General features: G+C 44.8%; 1 protein-coding gene across 1 annotated transcript in view; it reads right to left on the bottom strand.

The window, feature by feature from the left end:
- Window positions 1–26262, bottom strand: part of PKHD1 (PKHD1 ciliary IPT domain containing fibrocystin/polyductin) — a 1684711-nt gene that overhangs the window by 456853 nt on the left and 1201596 nt on the right. The window contains exon 46 of the mRNA XM_069236642.1: window positions 6118–6253. Within this exon, the coding sequence (XP_069092743.1) occupies window positions 6118–6253 (136 nt within the window). The remainder of the gene's footprint in view (window positions 1–6117; window positions 6254–26262) is intronic.

Genomic DNA, 26262 nt, shown 5'->3' on the forward strand with positions numbered 1-26262 from the left:
AGCGGTGCACACTTAAGTGCATTACGTCCACTGGATTACCTATAACTACATGCCTTACCATGTACTTGGGACGTACAGGTAATTTGGGAAAAGTTAAGTAGGATTGCTAATATTTTGAGTTTTGGAGCAGGTGGGTTTAGTGGATGTTGCAAAGGATTTTAAAGTCTCCCAGAAATACATTTCTTGATATCAACAACTGAAAGAATATTTGTCACCTCATCTCCCTTGATCATAATAAAACTGGTTAATTTTTTAGTTGTCTCAAGGCTAGTTCTCAGAAACACAATTTTAACAAGAACTCGCCAAACATCCATATCTCTACTAAACTCAGCCCTGTGGTTTATAACTAACTATGCAGGTGGGCTATATAAATGTATAAATACATTCATGAATAATATTGAAGTGAATGAGAGAGATCAAGTTGTATTAATAAATTAGTAGCATAGAAGTAGCATATGGCAGCTAATAATTCTGAAGTTTTAAAAACGTAACAGAGAAAAATAACATAACAATGAAAATGTGCAAGCTTAAATTGTATTTTGACATCACATTTACCATGAAAACATTGTGCATTCATAAATGAGTGAATGATTAATGAATTATTGAGTTTGGGTAAGTCGTGCTGTTTGCACTGATTTTCAGCGCAGGACTTTCTCCTGCACTGTACAATCAGTGCGAACGTCATCACACGGAGCGCCAGAGGGCGCTAAGTTCTTTCTGATGCTCAAGTAAATTTTCTACTCGAGCAGCAGTTTCCTCATCAGGAGCAGCAGCTTTCTTATTCGCAGCCTACAGCAGCCGCTCTAGTTCAGAAATCTCATTTGGGCTCGCCAACTTAGAGATTTCTGTCACTCGCAGTCGCCAACTTAACGTTGGCAAGTGCAAGCAAGAGAAAAATCTCTGCTCCGTGTCACTTTGCAGAGGTTTTCGGAACTCTGTCCCCCCAAGGAGCACAGAGTGGGGAAAGCTCTGTGAACTCTGCCATCGGAACGGAATTCTTTTCCCACCCCTAGTGAAAACCCTTTCATTATTTTTTCACTACTGCAAGGCCTACCTCTCCCCTTATTACATTTAATAAGCTGTAACTTATAATTCGGAATAGGTAGACACATCAAGTTTGGTGTCAGAAGTATTGTAATTAAAAGCTCTCTTTAATGGTACAGTTGGATTTTTAATCACAATTCTGAAACCGCCACTTTGAGAAACTAGGCATTTCCTTGTCCTAACCATTTGGTGCCTGCAGCCTTTTCCTGGGTCACATGACTAGGGGTAGCTGACAGCTGGTCTTTGTGTATAGCTTGCAGACAGTGAAATAAAGGGAAGATTGGTCTTAGCAGGATGGGGCACTCTAGAGAGGAGCTGTCACTTAACACACTTTCACATCACAAAGGCACTGCCTGAGGACTCTCACAATGGGACTGTCAGTAGTCTATTGTGACCACAAACAAGCTGGGGCCAGGACAGGGAGGAAGGAGATGCCTGACACCTCAGAGGGCTGCAAACCACTAGAAGCTTCTTCCACTTCACAGTGGGCACCAGGTAAAAAATATTTAACTTCCGACCCCAACTCTTCAGTACACTTCTGGACCTGTGGACTCTGCCAGCTAGAAGGACTGCTGTACTGCTGAAAGGAATTTCACTCTGCTGGACTGGTGCTCTGAAGGACTGCTGCCATGCTGACCTGCTGCCTACTGGCCTCTTACCTGGGTGATGACTGGACCTGCATCTATTGAACTCTGCACCCTGGAGTGTCCCCCAAGGGATAGGTGGCTGGCCTCCTGACTAGAGCCTCATGGACAGAAAATAACCTTGAACCCAGCACCTGGACTCTGGCATCTGTGAATTCTGCCCTGCCAAGTGGCACCACCCCAGACCTGGACCCTTGGAAGTGGGCCTGAAGGTGCCTAGCTGAACCGACGCATCTCTCGCTGTGCATCTCCCACAGAACTGGTATACTGCATCTGTTGCTTAAAGCATCATCCCCAGAACCAATGCATCACCTCTGCTGCACTGACTTCCCGGATGCAAGGACTTCACACCGACCCCCGCAACTCATCAGAGCCAACAAATCTCCACGCATATACATCGCCTCACCCAACGCAGCCTTTGGAACCGTCACTGCATGATGAATCTCCATGCAAGGACATGGCCTTGCACTTCGCAGCTCCCTGGTAAAACCACGGTCCACTCCATCTCCTTGCTTGGACCTCTCATCACCGCTGTTGCCCGATGCATCCTTGGCATGAGACTCTGCTAACATTCGCAGCCAGGATTTAAGGTACTCACGTTCAGCAGGCTTAGCTGGGTCCCTAAAGTGGCCCGGGATCCACCGCTATCGGTCTGAATTTCTTTCCTGGTCTAGTGTGACCAGATATCCACAGTTGGCACTCTGTGCTTTTTGGTGCTATATTTACTGAAATCTTTAAAATTGCACCTATCCAGCACAACTGATTACATTTTTGTTTTTAGTCTTGATTTTTTTTTAAATGTAATCTTTTCTTCTATATTGGTGTAGGATTTTTCTTGTGCTGTGTTTTCACTTTATTACTGTTTGAAGTGCTGCATAAGTACTTTGCACGTTACCTTTAAGTTCAGCCTGACTGCTCTATGCCAAGCTATAGAAAAATATCAATACACTGTTCCAGTAAAGAGGAAGGAAAACACAAAAGGAGGTCCTAAATTGTAGGAGCAAATAACCTCACACATCCGAAAGGATGTCATGCTTCATCATCGGTACAGCTCCTCGTCAGACCGGCGCTGCGATGTCTGACGGGCTCCACCCCAAATGAGGGGGCTCTTTGCCGGAGATCTTTTACAATGATGGTGCCATGACCCCAGGGTTGAGTGGGGGGAGAAGAAAACAGGAGATCAAAGAGGAATATAGATAAAATTGGCTCTCACAACCTCCAATGGGTAAATAATTTATTGAACCAGTTGGAAGGTAGGGACCAAGATTAAAAAGAGAAAGTGTAGTCAAGCAAGTGAAATAGAAATAATGATCAATCACTCTATTGGAATCTAAGAGTGGAAGGGAGGTTTGGACAATTTTCGAACCAACTCTTTTCGTGGGTCAACATGTTTTGCATCCTAGTGGCCCATATGGGTCCATCGATGCTTCGTCAGGACCAAGTTGACTAAATATATCTCCTAATCAAAAGGGACTAATGTGTCTTCTTAATCAAAGTACCAGAATTACAGGTAGCTGAAAAAATATTAAACAGGCATCAAATCACTTACATTAGTCAGGTACATATGTTTCCTACCTAGAGCCCTGGAAATGAAACAAATCAATTAATTGTTGAACGGGATAAAGCAAGACATTCAGAAAAGAAGTGCTAAAAACGTGAAATCGTGTAACACAGTGTCCGTGTTGACAAATGAGGAAGTGCATATAGATATATGTAAATAGAGCTTACCACCCCCATTAGGGGAATGCGCTCCATAGGACCACGTGAACCAATGGTCGGGCACAGTTGCAAGTCTAAATAAGGAAGCACAACCACATAAACAAGAGAACATCATGATCACTGCTTATCGTAGTCAGGTCAAGTCTTGTTAATCCACATCTAGTAAGTTAATAAAGGCATAGACCAATTAGGCTCAAATATTCCGTAAGTATTCCAGAAAACAGAGTGCTATTACATATTGCAAGATTGTCCCTGGATCACAAAATTAAAAAAACAGATGTCATATACTCAAGAGGAATATGCTACAGATCCGAGTAATAATGATATGGGACTGCCGTGACAAGACAAAGACAAGATAAACAAACAAGTACCATAAAAGCACATCACAAATTCACAATTTTACAAAAATAGACTGTGTATAAAAATCCTACGATATAAAACATTCTCCCTATTAAAGATTCGTGCCATATTGTAGAATCGTGCAAAATACAACGTTTTTGATAATAACTATCATAGATCAAGTATATTCCTGAATAAAAACAATATAAATAAGATGAAAGTAGAAAACATTCCCACTATAGGCTCCTATTTAGGAGATGGCTTTAACATTTTTGTTCTCACATGCCAGATTTCATCTAAGTAGCTGGCTAGGGCAAATGCCACCGCACCCTGGGTATTGGACCTAAAAATTCTAAAGGCTGCAAACCAGTTTTGAAAGTCCATGGTTCTGCAAAGAGATATAATCCATTTAATTTGTTGTTTATCGTAGCCCATCGGTCAAAGGTTGGCATGAGAATCATCTTTAGACCAGGTACAGGTAAAAGAACGTAACATTAGCGAGCCTAGCCTGAATCTGACGTAGAGGGCACAGGCTCGGGGGAATGTGATCAAATCCATATACGATTCAAACTCATAGGGACAGTTGACTGATGTAAACTTATCTGTCAAGCTACCTAAAGGGACCTCTGCTAATTTGCCCAGATTTAGCCTCAGCCAGTATGCATCCTTAACAATATATGCCACATTTTTGGGTAGTTCACAAGGGACCATCAAAAAATGGGACAACCCCAAATTGGTCAGACTAACTCTAACATAGTTGCACCATGGGATTTTTCCCGTATTGTTTTCACTGATCAAGGCATTCAGCCATGTCCTGAATGGTCTAAGTGTATCCAAGGACCATATTCTGATCCAGTATAATATTGGTTTCAGCGCAGCTATATGTGCAATAGAGTCTAAATTCACGTCCATACGGACAGGCATCGTAGGGGAACTAGTGGGTATTCTCAGGATAGATTTTATAAAAGAATTTTCAGCGATCTCCAAATCCTTCAAGTTACCATATCCCCATGACTCCGCTCCATACAGAGCACTCTCTCTTGCTTGTAGCTTATATATTTCCATTGCTGGAGAAATTGCGAACCTAGGGGACCTGTTTGCAAATCTCAAAACGCCACCCAGATTCTGTTTCAAACACATTTGTGCCCTTGTTAACTGGGCCTGCCATCTATGCGTATCCTCCAATATAACCCCCAGATAAAAACAATTGGCAACTCTCTCCAACTCTACCCCTTCCGTAAAGATTCTCTTTCTTACTTTGTGTTTATTGTCACCGAAGATCATATACTTGGTTTTCGTGGAATTAACTTCAAGGCCGTGGTCTTTACAGAAGGACGTGAATTTTAGGAGTAATGTTGTTAAACCAGAAGCAGTTTGGGATAACAATAATGTATCATCTGCAAAGAGCAGGCATGGTGCCTTCACCCCCCAATTGAGTTATGGGGATTATATAAAAAATGTACAAGCAAAATAAAATGTAACATTTTTATTTTTTATTTTATTTTTAAATGGAAGATATATGTAAATGAAGCGAATTAAGGATACACGCAAATGCTTTTCTAAATTGTTGTTGCATTCATCATGCCAGCATCCTGTGTGTATTTCAAATGGTGGTGATTTAAAACCTTTCGTACAATTTTAATCATTTTCAGTAGAGTTCTTTATTTTATCATAGAAACTAACCAGTTTTAGGCATTTACGACTAGCTGATCCGATTGATTTAAAAATACAACCTCAATTGGAATTGCATTTTTTAATTATTATCATTGTTTTTCATTAACAAACAAAACAAAAACATTTTGAGAATTGTATTTTAGTTACCTAAAACTAAAAGTATCCAATGCGGAATTTATCACCTGGTAGGTGTCGCATGCGGAAGTTATCGTATGCGATACAATTTACATGATGTTTACCGCACATATTACCGCACACGGGATAAACAGCTTGTAATTGTGCGGACAGTGTTCTGCATGCGGGTTTTATAAACACGTGCAGTGTTGGCATTTCTGCACTACTGGTTATGAGGGTTTGTGAGACAAACATACAGCATTAAAACTCATTAATAGTACAAAAGGTAGTGATATGAAATAGACAAACTGAAATTCACAGAGTAGCATTTGCTGCGTCTTTCCCAAACCCAAATGAACTAAAAAGGGAATTTAATACAAAAGTGCTATGTATTTGTCTCCCACAGCGAGTAATCATTGATGGCATCAGAAAAACATGTACACATTTCACCCATTCAGGTATAACACCCACTACTGTCGCCGGAGGGCCCGTAGAGTCTCAATTCAGATGTTTACAGCATTTAGAATATAGGAAATAACTCCGAACAATTTATATTTACAAGACCGATGTGACATTTGCATACCTTGTCCCTGGTAACAATCAGAGCACGTGTTGATGGCTGTACAGCTGTGCTGGTCGAAGTTCACAAAGGTTGTGTTGGAAACCAACAGCTGAAATATTTTTGGAGTTTTCAGTCCTGCAACCATGCAGCTATCACTCTAAAATATATAAAAAACACATTTTAAATGCCATTTCCTGCATCTTTGTCATTCATTTAGGATATAATTTGCAATATTTATCAGAAGTTTAATTACGAATTGTGTACAGAGACGAAATGAATATCTGTTTGAAAAATATACTTCAGACAAACATCGTATGCCAGAGAAAGGTGGCAGTGTGCAAGAATACAAAAATGTTAATTCAACATGATTGTGCCACTTTATGTAGAAATACGCAAGCTTATTTGTGTCTTTATACCTATGTAATGTTTCATAATTAATTTAATGTAATCCGCCTTCCAGAAGGAGGGAGGGGCTGGAGAGAGGCAGGTCACTTGCTTCATTTGAGCTTTGATTGAGCTACACTAATGTGCATACAGTGGCAAACAGATACTGGTGAGTGCACCTATGGAAGGTTGGCCACAGGGGAGAGGCAACCCTCAGAGAATATACATCATGGCGGTGTGTTCAATATTCCACCCAAGCAACAATACCATAAGAATGAAAGAACATACAATGAACCACATGTTCTCAGAAAAAGAGATACACTAACAACCAGGGTCACAAATTAACAGTCTTGGGTGGACAGAAGCACTCAAAGCTGGAAACAACTGCATTAAAGAAAAGACAAAAAGGCAAGTTTTGTCGGTTTTGTCACCCAGGATCTGAAAACAATATAACCCCAACATCAGCATCGCTCCCAACCTTCTCCAGTTCAGGAAGAAACTGAGGGACAGTTTTAAGAAAGGTGGAACTGCACCCAGTAGAACGCCAATTTTCTTTTGCCCCTTAGCGCTCCCTAATGCCACCATGTGTGCGCTGTATCTAGGATAGGTGGTAGTTAGGGAACTAGTGTCAAAACATTTGATGCTAGTTCGGAGCTTTGCAGGAATAGCATCAAAATCCTGCAAAGTCCATTGAGACCCATTGTAAACAATGGTGTGCCTCCTTTTAACGCCTGCTCTGAGCAGGCGGTAAAGGTGCTGTAGAAAATTACGCAAAGAAATCTTTTAGATTTCTTGCACCATTCCCCTCACCCCAATGAGGGAATGCCCCCTTGCATACATTATGCCTGGCACAGGAATAATGTAGCGCAAAGGGTTACAAAGTGGCATAATGCCACCAGCCTCCCTATAGGTATTTTGCTGTCACTGGTTTGTGTACACAGGTACACACAGCAGCAACATTAGCAGTAGCTTATGAACAGCTGGGATGAGATTTGAGCTTTTCCTATGTGATAAAATCCTTTTGAAAATGTTGCAGTCTTAAATTCCCCTCTAGAACCAAGAAGATATGGAATAAGTTCAACAGATGGACCACTGGCACACAGAAGACCATTCAGAATTCTCAGGACTGCACAGACCAGCAGCCTCTTCGGGATATAGAGGACTGTCTCCACATATGCATATTACAGGAGCTAGTTCTCCAGAAGACAAAAGCAATCTGTTGAGAGCAGACCTACACCACACTAATCCTGAAAGGGGCATCAGGAATAGTCCTCAGTCGTCCCACCCCAATTCTGGACAAAGTTCTTTCTTGAAGAAATGATACACACAAGAGAGAGGGGCATGTTTTCAACTGTTCTGCTGCAGGAAGTCTGGGATTCATTACAGAAACGACGGTAGAGTCCTAATTTCGAGTGAAACTTAGCTCAGAGGAAAGTTGGCTGAGGATGGGCTTTTAAAGCATAATGCTTTCTAGCGTTACTGTATATTTAATATTAGTCCATACTGATACAAACACTCATCACTCACTCACACATCATACAATGTGATGTAAGCAAAGGTTTATGACATTTGCTTTTGCTTTCAGGTCAGGCACAGATGTTCTAGGGAAAAGTGTAAATGGGAAATATTCTGAGAAGCTAGAAAGAGCTAATTTCCAAGCTGGAACCTTCACATACAACCGCCAAAAGAAAGTACAGTAGTCTTTTTCACCTTAAGTAAAACCAAAAATCAGGACTTCTACAGAGCACTGTTGTCAGTGTCATGTGGAAGGCGTTCTCAGTAGCACACATACATAATAAGCCAATTTTGGCAGAAGTAAAATATTACCTAGTACTTTATTTGCTTTCCTGCCCTTTATCACCCATTTCTCTGACACAGTAAGCCCTATAACCAGACTTTTACAGAAAAAAAGATACCCTTTCTCTGGTCTGATGAGGAAGATAATCCATTCAAATTACTTAAAGAGAAATTCACTACAGCTCTGGTGCGCAGACATCTGGATCCCAACTTACCGTACTTTGTAGAGGTGGATGCCTCTCAGGTTGCTGTAGGAGGTGTTTTGTCATAATGTGACAGTATCACTGGACAAATAAATCCAAGGGCATTCTTTTAAAATAAATTGTTGCCAGCCAAACAGAGCTATACAGTAACAGAACAAGAACTATTGGCTATTAAATTGTGCTCCCAAGAATGCCAGAAGTACTTATTAGGGGTGCAACATACAATTACCATATATACTGATCATAAGAATCTCCAATCTTACAGAAGCAAGATGGTTGTTGTTTTTTTAGCAAACACAATTTCAACATTACCTATCAGCCAGGCCCACTACATACTAAGGCAGATCAGTTATCCAGGAGAGGTTATTCGAATCAGATTCAGGAACTGATACCACTGAACATCATAGCGTCTGAAGACGTAATATGTCTTTCTGAACAAGAATCATTTGTGAATAGGATTAGACAAAGAATGAGTCAGGAGGATTTAGAAGTGTGGGTAACAAACAAAGATAATCATGTTCATAACAACCTTCCATATTATGGTACCACTTTATGTGTTCCCACCAAAGAATTGAGATAAGAAGCCCTAATTTGGTGTCATGATACCCCATTGGTAGAGCATCCTGGAATTCACAAGACCTTAGCCAATTGTCAGCAATGGTTTTGGTGGCCTACTCTGTCCAAGAATGTGCATGATTCTGTCCAGACCTGTCCTATATGCTCTCAGAATAAGACGTCCCGTACCACCCCTGCGGGTCTATTAAAAGCGGGTCTATTAAAAACCCTACCTGAATTCCCACATCCCTGGCATACAGATTTTATCACAGATTTGCCCTACTCCAACAGCCACAATATTATTTGGATGGTGGTTATTTTGTTTTCCAAGGTGGCCCACTTCATTGCCCTGAAACAAATACCCAATCCCAGGACTCTTTCCACCATATTTGTGCAACATATCCTGTGGCTCCACGATGTGCCATCTGTTATTATTTCTGACAGGAGTATGCAGTTCGTTTGCCAGTTCTGGTCCAGTCTCTGCACATCTTTGGACATTGATGCTCAACCCTCATCTGCCTATCACCTACAAACTGATGGGCAGATAGAGCGAGTAAACTAGGTATCTGAACAGACACTGTGATGTCGTCTAACCTCAACTCCCAAAGAGTAGGAGTCCTTCTTGCATTTTGCAGAGTTTGCATATAACAATTCACAGCATGTGGCTACTAGGGTATCTCCTTTTTATTGTGTAAAAGTCTTTGATTTACAAATGCTATCTGAAAATATTGTTAACAAATGTGACAATGTACCTGCAATACAAGACTTTGTTAAGCAACTCACTGACTCTCAACAAGCAGTGTCAGAACACTTACTACAGGCTAAGGTTAACATGGAAAAACACGCTAACAAGCATCATCGAATCCTACAGAGAAAAAAAGCAGAGATAATGTTTGGCTAGTCACAAAGAATTTATGATTACATGGTCCCCACATATCGCAACCTCAGTTTATTGTTCTCTTTCTGAATGAAAGGGTTATTAAATGGGGGGGCTGAGCCAAGATGGCGCCGAGGACGGATGCGCCCTGAGGGAGCTCAGTCCCGACCTACCTAAATGAATCCTGATGGGAGATCTGCTGTCTCCCAGCTGGCCCCCAGTGCGATGCTGGAGGTGAAGTAACCCCCCCGGAGGGGCAGTAGTGGCCTGGGTGGTGGTGTGGGGGCCTCCTGACTCACTCCTGGCACGGCCGCCTGATGAGGTCTGCGCAGGCACGGGAGAGGGCCCAGACCGGAGGTGCCAAACGTAGCCTGGGAGCAGTGGAGTAGGCCTCCTGGGCGGCGGGGGCTCTGATTGGCCCCCGCTTTTCTCCACATCTGCACTGGTGTCATTGGGGCCCCCGAGAAGGGACGGCAGTGTAGCAGTGCCCCTGCTGAGGCTGTAGCAGTGGGAGAGCATTTGCAAAGGCCTCCTGGGCCTGACTGGTGAAGCCTGATCTGCCCTGTGGGCGGGTCCGGTCCCGGGGAAACCCACTCGGCCCGAGAATCGCCGGGTGGGCCCCCTGGACAGGAGGGGTGCTGCTCGGCCATCAGCTTCTGTCCTCGTCTGTCCCGCGGCCCTCTCCCCCCCGAATGGATAGAAGGAGGTGAGAACAATTGGGGCAGCAAGGCCCGATGCCGCCACGTGAAGGGCAATACTCTGGTGAGTGCTGGGGGCCCATCCCCAGAACTTCGCAGGCAAAGACGTGCTGGAAAGGGTGGGGTTGTGATAGAGGGGCCTCTGGTGACCTTCCCCCCCTCCAACTCTCACCCGACAGGAGGAAGCACTGCAAGGGGGCAGGAGGTTTGCGGTGAGGTGCTGGGGAATCGGGGGTGATACTGTACATTGAGGGGGGGGTGGTGGCTCTCCCCTCTCCTCCTCTGCCCCCATGCCCTCCAGGCCCCCCTGGCTGGGGAGCTCGAACAGTGAGGCACAGACTGGCGCCAACGGATCAAGGCACATTTAATGTACGTGACCTTCAGAACTCTTGAAGTGTCCCTCCTGCATCAAGATCTCTAGAACGTGGCAGAAAGGGTCAACTCAGCGGGAACACGGATATCGGATTTGGAAGACACGGTCCAGAATTTTAGCAAGGAAATGGCTGAGACTAGGGTCCTCAACAAAGATATCATGTGGCGGCTGGAGGATGCGGAAAACCGGGCCCGCAGGAACAATCTGAGATTCGTGATCTTCCCGGAAGGAACAGAAGGGACAAACACGGGCCGGTTCCTGGAAACGTGGCTGAAAAGTGTCTTGCCGACAGAGAAATTCTCGTCCTGCTTTGTGATTGAACGTGCCCACCAAGCGATAGGGGCCGCCCCCACCCCCTCTCCCCGGGGCGCCGCCGAGGCCCATGATCTCCCGTTTCCTAAATTACCAGGACAGAGGCATGATCCTTACAGAGGTCCGTAAGATGGGTGAGGTGCGGCACGAAAACTCTAAAATCCTCATCAATCCTGATTACACAAGGGAAGTTGAGAGGCAGCGGCGCTTTTTTGAGTCTGTGAATGCTAAACTCTGCAGCCTCCAGCTACAATACATGCTCCTCATCCCAGCGAAACTAAAAATCATCTTCCAGGGGAGGGTGCTCTTCTTTCACTCCCCAGAGGACGCAAGGGAGTGGCTGGAGAAGCGCCCTCAACTGTCTGTGGGAGGTGGCACTGAGTCAAGTAGATGACCCGGGCCCTCTCGGCCCATGGCATGGCGAGATCGGTTGTGGACCAGGAGAAGGGGGTGGAGCCAGCAGAGGTGGGGGTGGAGACACGCCATGGCAAGTGAGTCGATCGCCAAAGAGTGGAGCAGCATCACCCGATTTGGAGGACAGTGTGGCCCAGGTGATCCAGAGGAGAGGCAGGGGGTGGACTTGGTGCTGGACATGGGAGTGATGGCCTGAGTGCGATCACAGGGTCAACTGGGGGTCGCCCCATCTGTTGGCGGTGGCCATCACCCAACTAGAAACAGAGGAGGTGGTTCTCAGTGCAGAAAGAGGGGTCCAGACTGTGGAGACAACAAATTAAGGTGAGGCCGAAAGAGTAGGAGCAGAACGTGATAGCACCAACCCGTGCAAAGACGTAGTGGAGTAGCAGGTGGTGCTGGACTGTAACCTAGACATTGCGCAAGTTCCCTCCTGTTGAGTAGTGTGGAGGTTATCCTTCCTGTGTGTAGGACACTCGTGAGTTGTAGTTTCGTGTTGAAAGGGTAGGGTGGGGGAGGGGGACTACAGACATCTCGCATCCTGGTGAGCAGTAGCATGGAGTTTCTTACTCTCAGGGGCGCATGTGAGGTGGGGTGGGGAGGGGCAAAGCAGGTCTTGTTGGGGGTTATTTTTTGCCTGTTTTTGTTGAAGTTGGATACACCACAGACATGTAGGCATACTAGGTCCCGCAGTCCGTACAGATGGCGATTGATTGTCCTTCCCACATGCCTGTGAGTAGGGGACAGGGCCCCTCCCCCTCACATCGAGATCCCTCGTCAAGCATAATGGCTCCCACAAGTGATATGGGCCCCCCCAAGTCCATATGAGGGCCTTTTCCGTGCTTATTTTGGAATGTAAATGGACTTGGGGATAGCGTTAAACGAGGTTTTGTGGCGCAGTACATACAGAGAATACACCCAGACGTTGTACTTCTTCAGGAGACACATCTCAAAGGCACCAGGTGTAAATTTCTGGGGAGAAGATCCTATGTTACACTGGAACATGCATGTTACACATCAGGCTCAAGGAGGGTGGGGATTTTAATCCGTAAATTCCCACCCTTTCATATCTCGAGACAGTGGGTGAACCCAGTCGGAAGGTACGTGAGGATACAGGGACTTTGGGGTAGACAGAAAGTACTGTTCCTAAGTGTATATGCCCTGCCTAGACTTCAGGCTCGGTCCTGGATAAGCTTGCAGAGATTTTATTGGCAGCGAACGCCTCAACCTATGTGGTGGGAAGTGATTTTAATGACGATATGGACGTGTAGCTAGATCGCTCAGGTGCGTCTGCAGGTAGTGGCTCACATACTCCGTTGTACCAATTTGTTGCAACGTTGGGCCTGTCGGACCTTTGGATACACGCCCACCCCATGGACAGGAAATACTCCTACTTTTCAGGGGCGCATAAAGTATTTTCTAGGTTGGATTATATTTTTGCTCTTGCTGAGAACAAGGAGGTGGTCCACCAGGCGGACTATCTGGCCCGGGGTTTATCAGACCATTCCCCCTTGATGCTATGGATTGGTAAGTCAGAAGGGAGACCCCAAAAAATGGAAGCGTGGGCGTGGGATCTACAAGACTATGAAGTGGCTCCTGGGCTCCGTGTAGACACGGAACTATACTTCTGGGAAAATCAGGGGTCAGTCGAGTGCTCAGTGATACTCTGGGATGCATATAAGACAGTGATTAGAGACAGTGCGCAGTACTTAGTGGCACGGAAGAGGAAGAAGGCATTGGAAAAGCTAGAAAAAATACAAGCAGCAACTTCTAGAGATGGAAGTGGCCCTGGCACAGGTGCAAGCTCCTCCCGGCCTTTGCTGCATGAAGCTAACAAGAGCGGAATATAGAGCAGTGGCAGAGTCAGAAAGCAGAGCTTGACTTCACAATGCCCATTATAGGCTCTGTGAAATGGATGACAAGGCAGGGAAGCTCCTGGCCTGGCTGAGAAAGAAAGTAATGGAGGCGAGGTGGGTGGACGAGGTAGAGTCCCAGGGGGGTAGTTTTTCCACAAATATAGAAATTGCGAAAGCCTTTGCTGAATACTATTGGTCATTGTACCGGGCCCGCCAGCTGCAAGAGCCGCATCACGTAAGGGAGTACCTGCAGGGCATTGTGGTCCCCACCTTGAATGCTGAGGGCCGGGATGCCTTAGAAGGGGATAGTACCCTAGAGGAGGTCAAAAAGGCCATGGCAGGGCTGGGTGCAGGGAAAGCTCCAGGCTCTAATGGGTTCCTAGCGGAGCGTTTTGAAAAGCTGAGTGATCTAGTAGTCCCCCATCTCCTGGCAATGTTCTTGGAAGCAAGAAACCAGGAAACACTCCCCCCGGATTTAAGGATGGCGGAAATAGTGGTTATTCATAAAGAGGGCCGACCAAGAACGTCCTGTGCATCATATAGGCCGATTTCTGTCCTCAATGTAGAGGTGAAAGTGCTGGCCACGGTACTAGCCACATGCCTTTAGGGAGTTATTACCCCTCTGGTTCACAGAGACCAATCTGGCTTCATGCCGCGATGGTCCACAAGATATAACCTGAGGCATGCACATAACTGGATACATACCATCTTGTGCAACTCTGACCCCCACATATTTTTGGCCCTGGATGCTGAAAAAGCATTCAATGCGGTTCAGTGGCCCTTCCTGGAAGACAATCTGGAGAGGTTTAGGCTGGGCCCGATCCCAGGAATGGGTGCGGCTGCTCTTTGGTAACCCGGAGGCGGCGGTCAGGGTGAACAGGACTCTCTCGTCTGAATTCCCTATTGCAAGAGGCACCAGACAGGTTTGTCCCTTGTCCCCTTTGCTATTTGCACTCACTATAGAATCCTTAGCATGCAATATCTGAACTCACCCCCAGATATTCAGGTTCAGGCTGACAGAAGGGGGAAGAGAGGAAGAACGTATCTCCTTATACACCAACGATATCCTCCTCTACGTAGCAAAACCCCTAGATTCTCTGCCATGCCTCTTCCAGATTTTCATGGAGTACGGTAGTTAGTCTGGGTATCAGATTAACTGGGATAAGTCAGTGTTATATGCACCACTGGAGGACACGGTTCCCCACTCCCTTCCAGGTCAACTCAAATATTCCAGTGAGGGTTTCAGATACATTAGCATCTTCATGACGCACATGGCGAATCTTTGTCATTTCTGAAATCTAGGGAGGGTGACTGAAATGTGCCAGGCTGATATGGAGCGTTGGTGGGGGAAGGGGCTCCCACTCACCCTGATGGGTAGGGTGGCCCTGTTTAAAATGATCCCCCTAGCAAAGTTATTATTGGGGTTATTACAACTTTGGAGGAGGTGTTAATCCGTCCCAAAAGTGACGGTAAAGTGACGGATATACCACCAGCTGTATTACGAGTCCATTATATCCAATGGAACTCGTAATACGGCTAGTGGTATATCCGTCACTTTACCGTCACTTTTGGTACGGATTAACACCTCCTCCAAAGTTGTAATAACTTCCTATATGTCCTACAACACATGTATTACTGGATCCCACAGGCGGTTTTTCCTGCCCTGGAGCGGGATGTGCGGGCCTTTTTATGGAAAAGAAACACCCTTGCCTTGTGCTCAAAACCCTGCAACATAATCATTACAATGGGGGCCTGTCCCTGCCGGATGTGGAAGGATATTATTGGGCCGTGCTCCTGATCAACATTAATGACTGGATATTTGCCTCTGGTGACCACCCTACTTCTAGGCTGGAGAGATTGCAGTGGGAAGAGGGGTCTTTTGTCCATTATTTATATGGTGGAAGGGGGGAGCGATGGCTACTGCCTTCTACACAGGGGGCTCTCGGAGCCTGGACTAGAGCAACCAAGGTGCTGGGTTGGATGCGCAGGCCCTCTAGGATGACTGCCCTGTGGGAGGGTGGCTGGTTGTCAGATATCAGAAAGTTGACAGGATTTGAGACATGGGATCGCCTTGGAATTTCTAATCTGGGAGATGTGCTGGAAGTGGGGAATTTTATTCCCTTTGCTGCACTGAGGGCAGCTCATGGGCTCAGCAAGATGCAGTTCCTCTACTATGCTCGACTGTGGCATGCTTGGAGAGCAGGAGGGCCTCCCTGGGATGGAAATACCAGAATATTCCCTGCTGGAGGGTAGACTGTTGACTGAACAGTTAACGAAGAAAGCTGTCTCTATGAGGTATAGAACAATTAATAATAACATGCCGCACACCCTTATTAAACTACGCCATCGATGGGAGGCTGACTTAGGGGACATGGAGGATATCGATTGGGAGGACACGCTGATGTTTCCCCAAGAAGTTGCCATGAGGTCGAGGCTGCAACTTATCCAGTTTAAGATCCTTTATAGGATATGTTATGATAGGCAGCGTGGATATACTATGGGGCGGGCGCAACACCCGAACTGTGTACGATGTCAGGGGCAGATAGGCACTTTTTTCCATACCATATGGGATTGCACTGTACTGCCGGAATACTGGGGGAAGATTGTGGGGGAACTACAGGAGGTGGTTGTGGAGCGGCTACCGCTTGACCCCAAATATATCCTCCTGTGCATTCCCAATGATGTAGATGTGCCCAGGGCAAAACTCTTATTCTACAATCTTGGGATGGTGATGGCTAAGAGAAACGTGGCCCGTTTGTGGGGCGTAGTGCATGGACCCATGGGAGGGACATAGAGGAGAGGTATGGATGGCTTCATGACGGCAGAAAAGGTCAAATATGCAAACAGAGGCTGTCTGAGAAAGTTTGACAGGATATGGAGTACTTGGTTGACGTATCATTCACTGTCTTTGTAGGGAGGCAAGGTCAGGGGTTCCCTGGGGGTCCATGGAGGTCTGTAATCCAAGGCACGATGGGAGGGAATGGGACTCATGCACAGGAGAACGGGGCCTACATAACAAACTGTTTAAGACTGCCAGAATGTCTGTGGGAGTTTGGGGGGAGGGATGAATTTGTGGTTGGAAAGCCGCTGTTACCTTTGGTGCCAAAGTACAGTGTTGTTCTGTATGTATTTTTGTAATCTGGTATGCCCAGACTGGAAAAAGTTAATAAAAATAGTTTAAACAAAACAAACAAAAAAAAACAACAAAAAGGTTATTAATCCTGTAGAAGTCCAGCTTCAACTGCCAGACAGGTTTCCTGTTCAGCCTGAGTTCATGTTTCCCTCCTTAAACCGTATCTTGCCCACACACAACTTGCTCCTCCCCCCACTTGTAACCCTGGATAGTCACCTTGAATTTGAAGTCCAGAGGGTTTCATGATACATTAAGGGTTGCTTGTTTTACCTGATTACATGGAAAGGATATGGCTTGAGAACCAGCTGGCAATGTCCATGCCCCTCAAATGATCTGGTATTTCATGCCTACCACCCTGACAAACCAGGCCCAGTAGGTCATCCTTTGCAGGGGAAACTGTCACAACTCCATTTTGTGCCCTATGTGCTGTGGGTTTTACCTTCGGGGCCCATGTCACCCTTCTTTTGTAGCGCCTCCCTAACTTTAATAATCTCAGTTCTGTTTGCTTCCCTAGTGTGGCCTCTCGGGTTCATGCCCTCTCTATGGCTTCCCTCAACTGCTGAAGTCTGAACCACTGACCCTCCTGTTGTGTTGCTATACAGTTTCATCCAGTTTGCAGCTGCAAATATATGCCCAGTTAGAATAACCACATTTCCTCTGAAGAACACTGGGCTGTACCATTGTTCACCAGGGTTCCACTGTAATGGTCATATGTCAATTACTGCTTGCACCTGCTACTGGGCAGGCCCAATTCCCCTGTAATGCAACACATGTATTTCCCCACTTCAGGTTCACTTGAATAATGCATGCCTCTGTGTGGACCACGTGACTATCTAGAATACCCCTGGCTTCCTGTATATATACCCTCTTTGAATCTGCATCAGCGCTTGGTCATGAACCTATTCTCGATGTGCACTAGCATCATTCCTGCACTCATCTTTCTGTGTCCCAATCCAGAGCAAATTTCTTCCCTGCAATCGTCTCCTTATTCATCCAGAGTTTCCAGTGCTCTAGTCTTCGAAGCCCTTTTGATGACTCCGTAATTCTGGTGCCTACAAAGCTTCCAGTGTTTTCCCCAATGAGTTACGACTCTGTTTCTGATGAGCTTCTTGAACTGAGATTCCTGTCATTTTGGATTCCAGTTCCAGTATTTTCAAGGTCAAGTACTTAGCTCTCAGGTTAGTGCACCCTAAACTATAGATTTGTGATACTTCAAAACTTTCTTCCTGAGACGTGATCCTGTTTTGAACTCTGATCATTGTTGGAGTATTGAGCCCTCCCCCAGAGACCCATCATTTTTTAACTCTTGTTGTAGCCCTCTGAACTCTTCATATACAAGCGGAAATGTTGTCATTGTGTTCTAGACAAGCTGTATTTGGCACTTTGGTATACGTTCCAAGAGTCTATAGTTGTATTTGTTCAGACTCAGATTCCCCTTAACTTCCAAAGTTCCAGAAGTTCTTCAGTTATTCTTGAATTGGTTGCTCTTCTGTTTTTTATGAAATGTTTACAATGATTTCTGTAAGTGTATCTGAAGTGTAAATAATTGTTGGGGTTCTAAGTAGGGAATCTTGGATAACTTTGTTTTTTATCATTTGCAGTGTATTGCATCTGCATGGGAGATATAGAGGTCCAGGCATCCACAGCCTTCTAGGCAGGTACTTGGTAGTTAAGCAGTTCTGGTAGTGATGTGGGTTCTTCTTTTTTCTTGTTTTATCCCATCCTGGTGGCTGTTGGTGGAACCAGACAGTCATAACTTGTTACAATCAGACCCAGATGGGACTGGAGGTCCAGGATAGTCCCTGCGGTTGGAACCAGCTGAGTGCATGACGCAAACAAGGGGCATTCCTGTCATGAACAATTATAAGGTAAAATAAATGTACAGTTATACATTACTTTGAGTAGGATATGGGCATTGCATGCCGTTAATGAACCTGTAAGCCATATCATACTGTTTCACTGACCATCTGCGGGTAATTCCACTTCACAATGGCCTTCTCTGCATCAAGACTTCTGCATCAAAGGAGATTATGGAAGCCGGTGAAAAGTCACTTCTAACAATTCTAGAATGTGACAATATAGGTGGGAAATTTTAGCAGACAGTCTCTCCTTGATAAAAACAACCTGGCCAGTTTGTGAAAGCCTTCTAATAGCTAGCGTTGTCAGATAACTTAGTTTGCTTTTTACATTCCTAATTCTGAAGGAAAAAGACAATGGAAGGTTTTGGAAGTTGCATGCCTGTATCCATTCTGGGAATAATAACCAGAGATGCCCTTTAAAACGATCACTGAATTTCATTATTCAGCAGCAACACAAAGAATTATGGAGCCAGCACAATCGTACCCTGTTTTTTAAATGACTTCATGAAAGCCCTTTAAAATTGCTGAATAAAGGGTCGAATACACATTCTGAATTCTCTATTTTAACGTCCCTGGCTATATATAATTCAACTGTAGATTTCAGAAACTTCTCTAATATTGAACACGCTTCTCTAACAATTCATAATCAGTAACTTACAATACAGAATTCCAACATCCACTTTCCTAGATATGTTTGTATTTACCATCCTGAGACAGGGACGTTTATAATAATGTTAATTTTTTCAAGAGACAAAGAAACTAAATCTAATGACCTTCGCTTTTCCACTAGTTTTGCTTTTTTTCCCTCCCTCAGAGAGCCGAGAGCTCCGGAGTGCGTCCGGAGTGGGGTCCCTCTAAGTACTTTTCAGGAGGGCCCCCTCAAGTATTGTTACACCATTGGCGAGATGGCTCAGGTCAAGCATGCTTACATATCTTAGAGGTGCACTTTTAGCTCTCCTTGTTAACCTGGGTGAAGCATTTATAATACAGGAAAGCACACACTTCTGTCTGTCACCATTGTTAAGCCTCATATGCAGGATGTATTTGAGCCTCAAATTTAGAAAACCCAGATGTTTAGCTTTCAGGTGTGTTTAGGTCTTGTGGATTTTTCTACATGGCAGAGTCCCAGGTTTGCTTATGTATGATTTTAACATTTCTAGACGTCGGACTGGGGTATGTCTCTGGATGGTCTACAGTGACCCAAGGTGTTGAGTCTATCGGCAACTAGCATGGTTTCATTTCAGTGAGGAACAAGAAGATATATGGACAAATTCTTTCTGACCTATAATCAGTAGGGCTTAGAATCTATTGTGGTGTTGAAGAGGTCGATGAGTAAGGCTTTTTGCTCTTCAATGTGAAAAATGACATGTATCTATAATTTGTCTAAGATGTCAGAAGCCAGGGAAGCATCAGAGAGGTAAAATCAATGCTTGATTGTTAGCAACGTTTATCAACGTGTTTTTATGAAGACCATTTAGAAGCCCTTGCAGAACCCAAGAGATTGAACTCTCATAGTGGCCGAGCAAGGAATGCAGCCAAGATTCAGGACTGTGGAAAAAATGATTGGAAAGTCAAAAGGCTGAACTGGGATGGAGCAAATTATTGCTCAACAATCAATTCTGCACACAAGCATCCACACACCAAATGAGCTTGCTTTTGTATACCCCTCATCCAAGCAGTCGCTAGCACATCCTCCATTTCCTTTTCTCTTACTTGTGGCGTAGCAAGGATGCCAGGAGCCCTGATGCAATCCTCTGGTTTGGGACGACAAAATACAACTGTAATAGGGCTGCAGTTGGATCCTTGGATCCTTAGACTCAGTGCCAGTGTACCTGCTGCACTTTTGATAACGACACCCCTATCTCTTACCATACCTGCTTTAGTTGACCCATCTGTCCTCTCTCCCCTATTGTCAAACGTATTTTGTGATTACCTTAACATGTAATGTAGGATTTTAAGGGAACGACGGGGCGTACCAGGAGCCACATTGCATGGGTCTCCTACTTAAACGGGACTCAGAGCTGTGGGAGGAGTCACGTGACTAGATGTGAAAAACTTCAATTAAAGTCGGAGAGGTGACTTAGGGCCAGATGTAGCATTAGAAAATTTTGCGAGTTGCAAATTGCGAGTCAGACCGACTCGCAATTTGCAACTCGCAAAATTGTATGCAGAAAGGTGTCTCAGACACCTTCTGCGACTCGCTATGGGGTCGCAAAGACCCACCTCATGAATATTAATGAGGTGGGTCGCATTTTGAGACCCCATAGCGAGTCCATGCACTCACAGGGATGGTGGCCTACTGGAGACAGCAGACCTCCATGTCTGTGACTGCTTTTTTAATAAAGCAGTTTTTTTTCTTTTTGCAGCCCGTTTTCCTTAAAGGAAAACAAGTTGCAAAAAGAAAAAACTTCCGAAACCATTTGGTTTCGTTTTTTTCAGAGTAGGCAGTGGTCCTTTGGACCACTGCCTGCTCTGAAAAAATATTATTTTCGGCATTCACAACGGGGAAGGGGTCCCATGGGGACCCCTTCCCTTTTGCAAATGTGTTACCACCAGTGTGACACTGGTGGTAACTGCGAGTTGGTTTGCGACCGCATTCGTGGTCACAAAGCAACTCAGCATGCCGATGCGGTCGCAAATAGGAAGGGAACATACAAAAGTCTTCCTACATCTGGCCCTTAATGTCAAAGACAGTACTTCATCAAATCGCCACAGGAAGAAGAATATTAAAGTGTTTTCCTTTTTACACACAATTGTTTCTTTATTTTCTGCTGATTTATCGATCTTTTTCTTACATTTTGTTATTATACTAATCACATATACACCTGGGTAGTCAAAATTACTATGTTTTCACTAGGCTATTCTATTAGTAAATTCACAGAAAACTGGTTTTATAAACCATTAACTAAAAAACCCATTTTCTAGCTCTTGGAGATTTTTGTTGCATAAACACAAATATTAAGCACATATGACCAGTTTTCCTGTTTTAAGTTTCTATGGGCCAGATGTAGGTAAGTCACAAATTGCGACTTGCAATTTGCGAGTCAAAGCGACTCGCAAATTACAACTCGCAATTCGTGATGCAGAAAGGTGTCTCAGACACCTTCTGCGACTCGCTATGGGGTCGCAAAGACCCACCTCATAAATATTTATGAGGTGGGTCGCAGTTTGCGACCCCATAGCGAGTCTAGGCACTCACGGGGATGGTGGCCTGCTGGAGACAGCAGACCACCATGTCCGTAACTGCTTTTAAATAAAGCAGTTTTTTTTTTCTTTTTGCAGCCCGTTTTCCTTAAAGGAAAACGAGCTGCAAATAGAAAAAATACCGAAACCTTTTTGTTTCGGTTTTTTTCAGAGCAGGCAGTGGTCCATACGACCACTGCCTGCTCTGAAAAAATAATTTTGTGAGCATTCAACTAGGGGAAGGGGTCCCATGGGGACCCCTTCCCGTTTGCGAATGAGTTACCATCCACTTCAAGTGGATGGTAACTGCAAGTTGATTTGCGACCGCTTTCGCGGTCACAAATCAACTCTACATCGCGGTGCGACTCGCAAATAGGAAGGGAACACCCCTTCCTATTTGCGAGTCTGAAGCACATTTTGCGAGTCGGTACCGACTCGCAAAATGTGTTTCTGCATCGCGTGAGGCCTTTTGCGCCTCGCAAATGGCCTTTTTCGCCGTTTGCGAGGCGCAAAAGGCTATGTACATCTGGCCCTATGTGCATTATGTCTTAATCGCATCTCACACGGAAAGATAATCTCTAGCCGATATTGATGTCATTAACTGTTCTAGAAGGAATTTAAAGTTGTGAGTCTATCTGTAAAACTTAATAAAACTTATGTTAAAAATGTTATGGCTGAGACCGGTTTGCAGTCCTGGGTGAATTGAACCACACCAAACGTGGCTTCTCATAGCTTAATAGTTACCCATGTTTCCAAAAGACATGAATGGGGGCTGACAGAACAACGCAGAGCCACAGAGAAACTGGAAGTGAAATAGTAAAACAGCGTAATAGTGTATGTGACAACCAGAAAAGAAAAGACACGTAGTGTGATGTAAAATAACTAGAAAACACCCTAAATCACCCGAAGCGAGACTGAAGAGTACATGGTTTGCAAGTGGGGAGGATGGGTGGGTCTATATGCAATCTGGGGCTAGTCTGTGTCTCTACCAGATAAGGCGGTAATAAAGGTAAGTAACTTGTTCATCTGATAGAGACAACTAGCTGCAGATTCCTTATTTTAGAACTAGATACCCAAGTAATCCCTGCCCCCGGGAGGGATTACCTCAGCAACTCAGCTCAAAGCGCTCCTCCTCGTGCTCCGAATGTAGACGTTTCTCTCGTTGCCTCAGGTAGCGGTCGCCATTTTCACTGCGCCTAAGGCATAGAGAGCTACGGCAATCATCTTCTCTGCCCACATTTAGGATTTTTGCCTTGAAAACTTACAGTTTTTTTGCTTTCCGCGACGCAACTGCTTTCCTCTGCCTTCTTCCGATCCAGGCAGTGTCAGCACGTCACATAACCCGGTAACACCGCCCACAGGCGGAGTTTTGCTTTTTCAAGCCCTTCCTCTCCCATTTAACCCTGTTTGTGCTGGTTTTACAGAAAGCTTTCACTCAGCTTCATTCTTTTTATTTTCAAAATGCAAACAGATGGTTCTCCTTTGGGACAGGACGTACCTCATGATTTGGATCAAATTATACAGGAGCTAAGCTCCTTTATTAAAAGTTCTGTGCAACAAGCTGTCTCTTGCTCCATTCAGAAATTATTGAAAAATTTGGAAACTTCTTTTTCTAATTTAATTTCCAAATCTATTTCGGCCCAAAGTGCGGGGGAATGCAGTCAGCGCCTCTCACCCAAACAATCTATACATTTGGCGCAAAAGGACAGTGAGGGTTCCTCACAAGGCTCCTTCCAAGGAGAATAAAAATATGGATTCTGTCAAAACGTCTTTAAAGCAAAAATCTAAATCAAAAAATATTATTCCTCCTATTGTGGTTTCTTCCATCCCTGATACGGATGATGACATGCGTGACACTGATTCAGATACCTATTTATCTGACAGGGATGACAATAGGTCACTAGCTTCCCCTCCTTCAAAGAAACCTAAGATTTCCTCTTTTAACTCTTCCAAACCCCTTTTTGATGCGGAAGGTTTACCTATGTTTGACCCTTGTCACATCCTTCATCCCAACTCTACCGAATGGACTCCCACAGACCATGTGGGTGAATATGTTGCTGCCAAATTGTCTTCCCCTTTGGACAAGCAAACCAGGGTAAGTTGAGATCCGAATGCCTTCGTCCTTCCCTTCCTCATAAATCCACTATTACGCCCTCCATCGATCAACCTTTACTCACCTTTTTCACAAAGCTTGGTAAAGATCCTCGGAAAGGGGTTGACAAGGCATGGTCTTCCTGCCAGGAAAAACTTTTACATGTAATCGGTCCCCTTACTCGGATTTTTGACTTAGCTGTGGCAGCCAGAATGGACGGCACGTTTATCGACCCTGAGGAACTCTCTTTGTGGGTCCAACACTCTTTCTGCCTCCTCGGAAATGCCAATTCTGCCCTTATCCATGAAAGGAGGAAAGGCCTTCTTCTGAAGCTGGACCCGAAATTGGTTAATTTAGCAACTGTTCATCCTCACATCAAAACTGAGGGGTTACTTGTTGGGGATTCATTTATTAAAGAACTCAGCAAATACGTGGCCACTTTCACCTCACTTGACAAGGCTCAGCAATCCCTAAAGAAAATGTTTACCCAACGTGTTTTTGCCAGGGCCGGCAGAGGTAGGAATCGCTTTGCTAGCCGAGGATAGTCTAAACAAGGTTCCCGTGGATTCTACAATGCATCCTACCAGGAATATAGGTGACAATTCTATCCCCAGAGAGGCAGAGGCATCCGTTCCAGAGCCTACAGGAATTCCAGATCCTCTAACCAAGCAGGTAAGCCCACCTTTCAGATCCTTTCAGATCCTTTCCGATAGGAGGTCGTCTTTGTTATTTTCTTCCAAAATACTTTAGATCCTTGGGTTCTCAACACAGTTCAAGTTTACGTGATAGACCTTTATTCAACTCCTATGTAAAAAAGAGTTACCTCCCTCTCCTCGTTTTTTCACAGAAATGAACGATCTCATTTCTCTGGAAGTACAGACTCTTATTCAAAAACAAGCCATCTCTCTTACCCATCCACATCCTTCAGGATTTTCCAGCCCCATTTTCTTAGAGTACAAACCAATTGAAATGTTTGAGATTGGTTATTGGCCTCATCTTTTTGTTTTTCTTTTGCACTATCATCATTTTAAAATGAAGACCATCCTTCACCTCAGAAATACGCTCCTACAAATAGATTGGATGGTCCGTCTAGACCTCCAAGATGCATAACTCGTGGTTCCAGTTCATCCAGACTTCAGAAAATATCTCCAATTCCAGTGGCTAGACCAACTATTTCATTTTACCTCTCTACCCTTTTGTCTATCGTCAGCTCCTTGGTGTTTCACCAAGCTCATGAAGCCGGTAGTAGCCTTTTTGAGGGCTCAGGGGGTAAGACTCATAATTTATCTGGAGGACATTCTCATATTGAGCCAGTCTTCCCAGTCTCTTCTTGCGCACTTAGCTCTGACCTGTTCTCTTCTAGCCGACTTAGGTTTTATCATCAACAGAGAAAAATCCATTCTCATTCCGACTCAACTCATAGAATTTTTAGGCTTCCAAATAAATTCTCTTTCGGCTACCCTCCTTCGCCCGGCTGCAAAAATCAAGTCCATAAAATCAGAAATCCTTCAAATCTTCTGCAGCTCACTCATCTCCCTCAGATCTCTGGCTCAAATAGCGGGCCTCCTTTCTTCCTCCATTCAAGCAATATTCCCAGGTCCCCTGCACTATCGTGCTCTTCAAAGACTGAAGATCCAACATTTGAACGGAAGAAGTATCTTTGCATCAGCCCCAGATCTTGTGTTAGAATCAGATGCAAGCCGCTTAGGCTGGGGGCCCGTTGTGGTCCAGTCTCGACTGGAGGTACTTGGTCTTCAGAGGAGTCCAAATTGCATATCAATTGTTTAGAGATGCTTGCCGGCTCCTTTACAATCAGAAGCTTAGCAAAGAACAAGGTCCATTGCGCTATCCTTCTCAGGATGGACAATATTTCAGCGGTCCGCTATATAAATCACCTCGGGGCACAAAATCCAAACCCTTAGCAGAACTGGCCAAGAGCTTCTGGGAATTTTGCCTTTCAAACCATCTTTCGGTTCATGCAGAGTATCTTCCAGGTTCTCTCAACTCAGTGCCAGATTGGCATTCCCGTCATCTTCAAGAATCCATCGATTGGAAGCTTCATTCTTCAATTTTTAAAAAAATTCAGAGCAAATGGGGCCTTAAACTCGCATAATAGGAGCCTCCGGGCCTGATTTATAATAGATCTGTTTGCATCCCGCCTAAATACTCAGCTTCCTCAATTTTACAGTTGGCGCCCAGATCCGTTAGCCTTGACATCAGATGCCTTTTTACAAGATTGGTTTCTCTCCCACAATTACGCTTTCCCTCCTTTTATCATGATCAGCAGGGTTCTAGCACAGCTCAGGTGTCAACATGCCACCTTGGTTCTTATAACCCCTTTTTGGCAGTCCCAAATCTGGTTTCCTACCCTTTTGGAACTTTCTGTGGACTTCCCTTTTCTCCTTCCTTCTTTCCCCAATCTGTTGTTAGACC

Source organism: Pleurodeles waltl, chromosome 5, assembly GCF_031143425.1.
Source record: "Pleurodeles waltl isolate 20211129_DDA chromosome 5, aPleWal1.hap1.20221129, whole genome shotgun sequence".
NCBI classification, from domain to species: Eukaryota; Metazoa; Chordata; class Amphibia; order Caudata; family Salamandridae; genus Pleurodeles; species Pleurodeles waltl.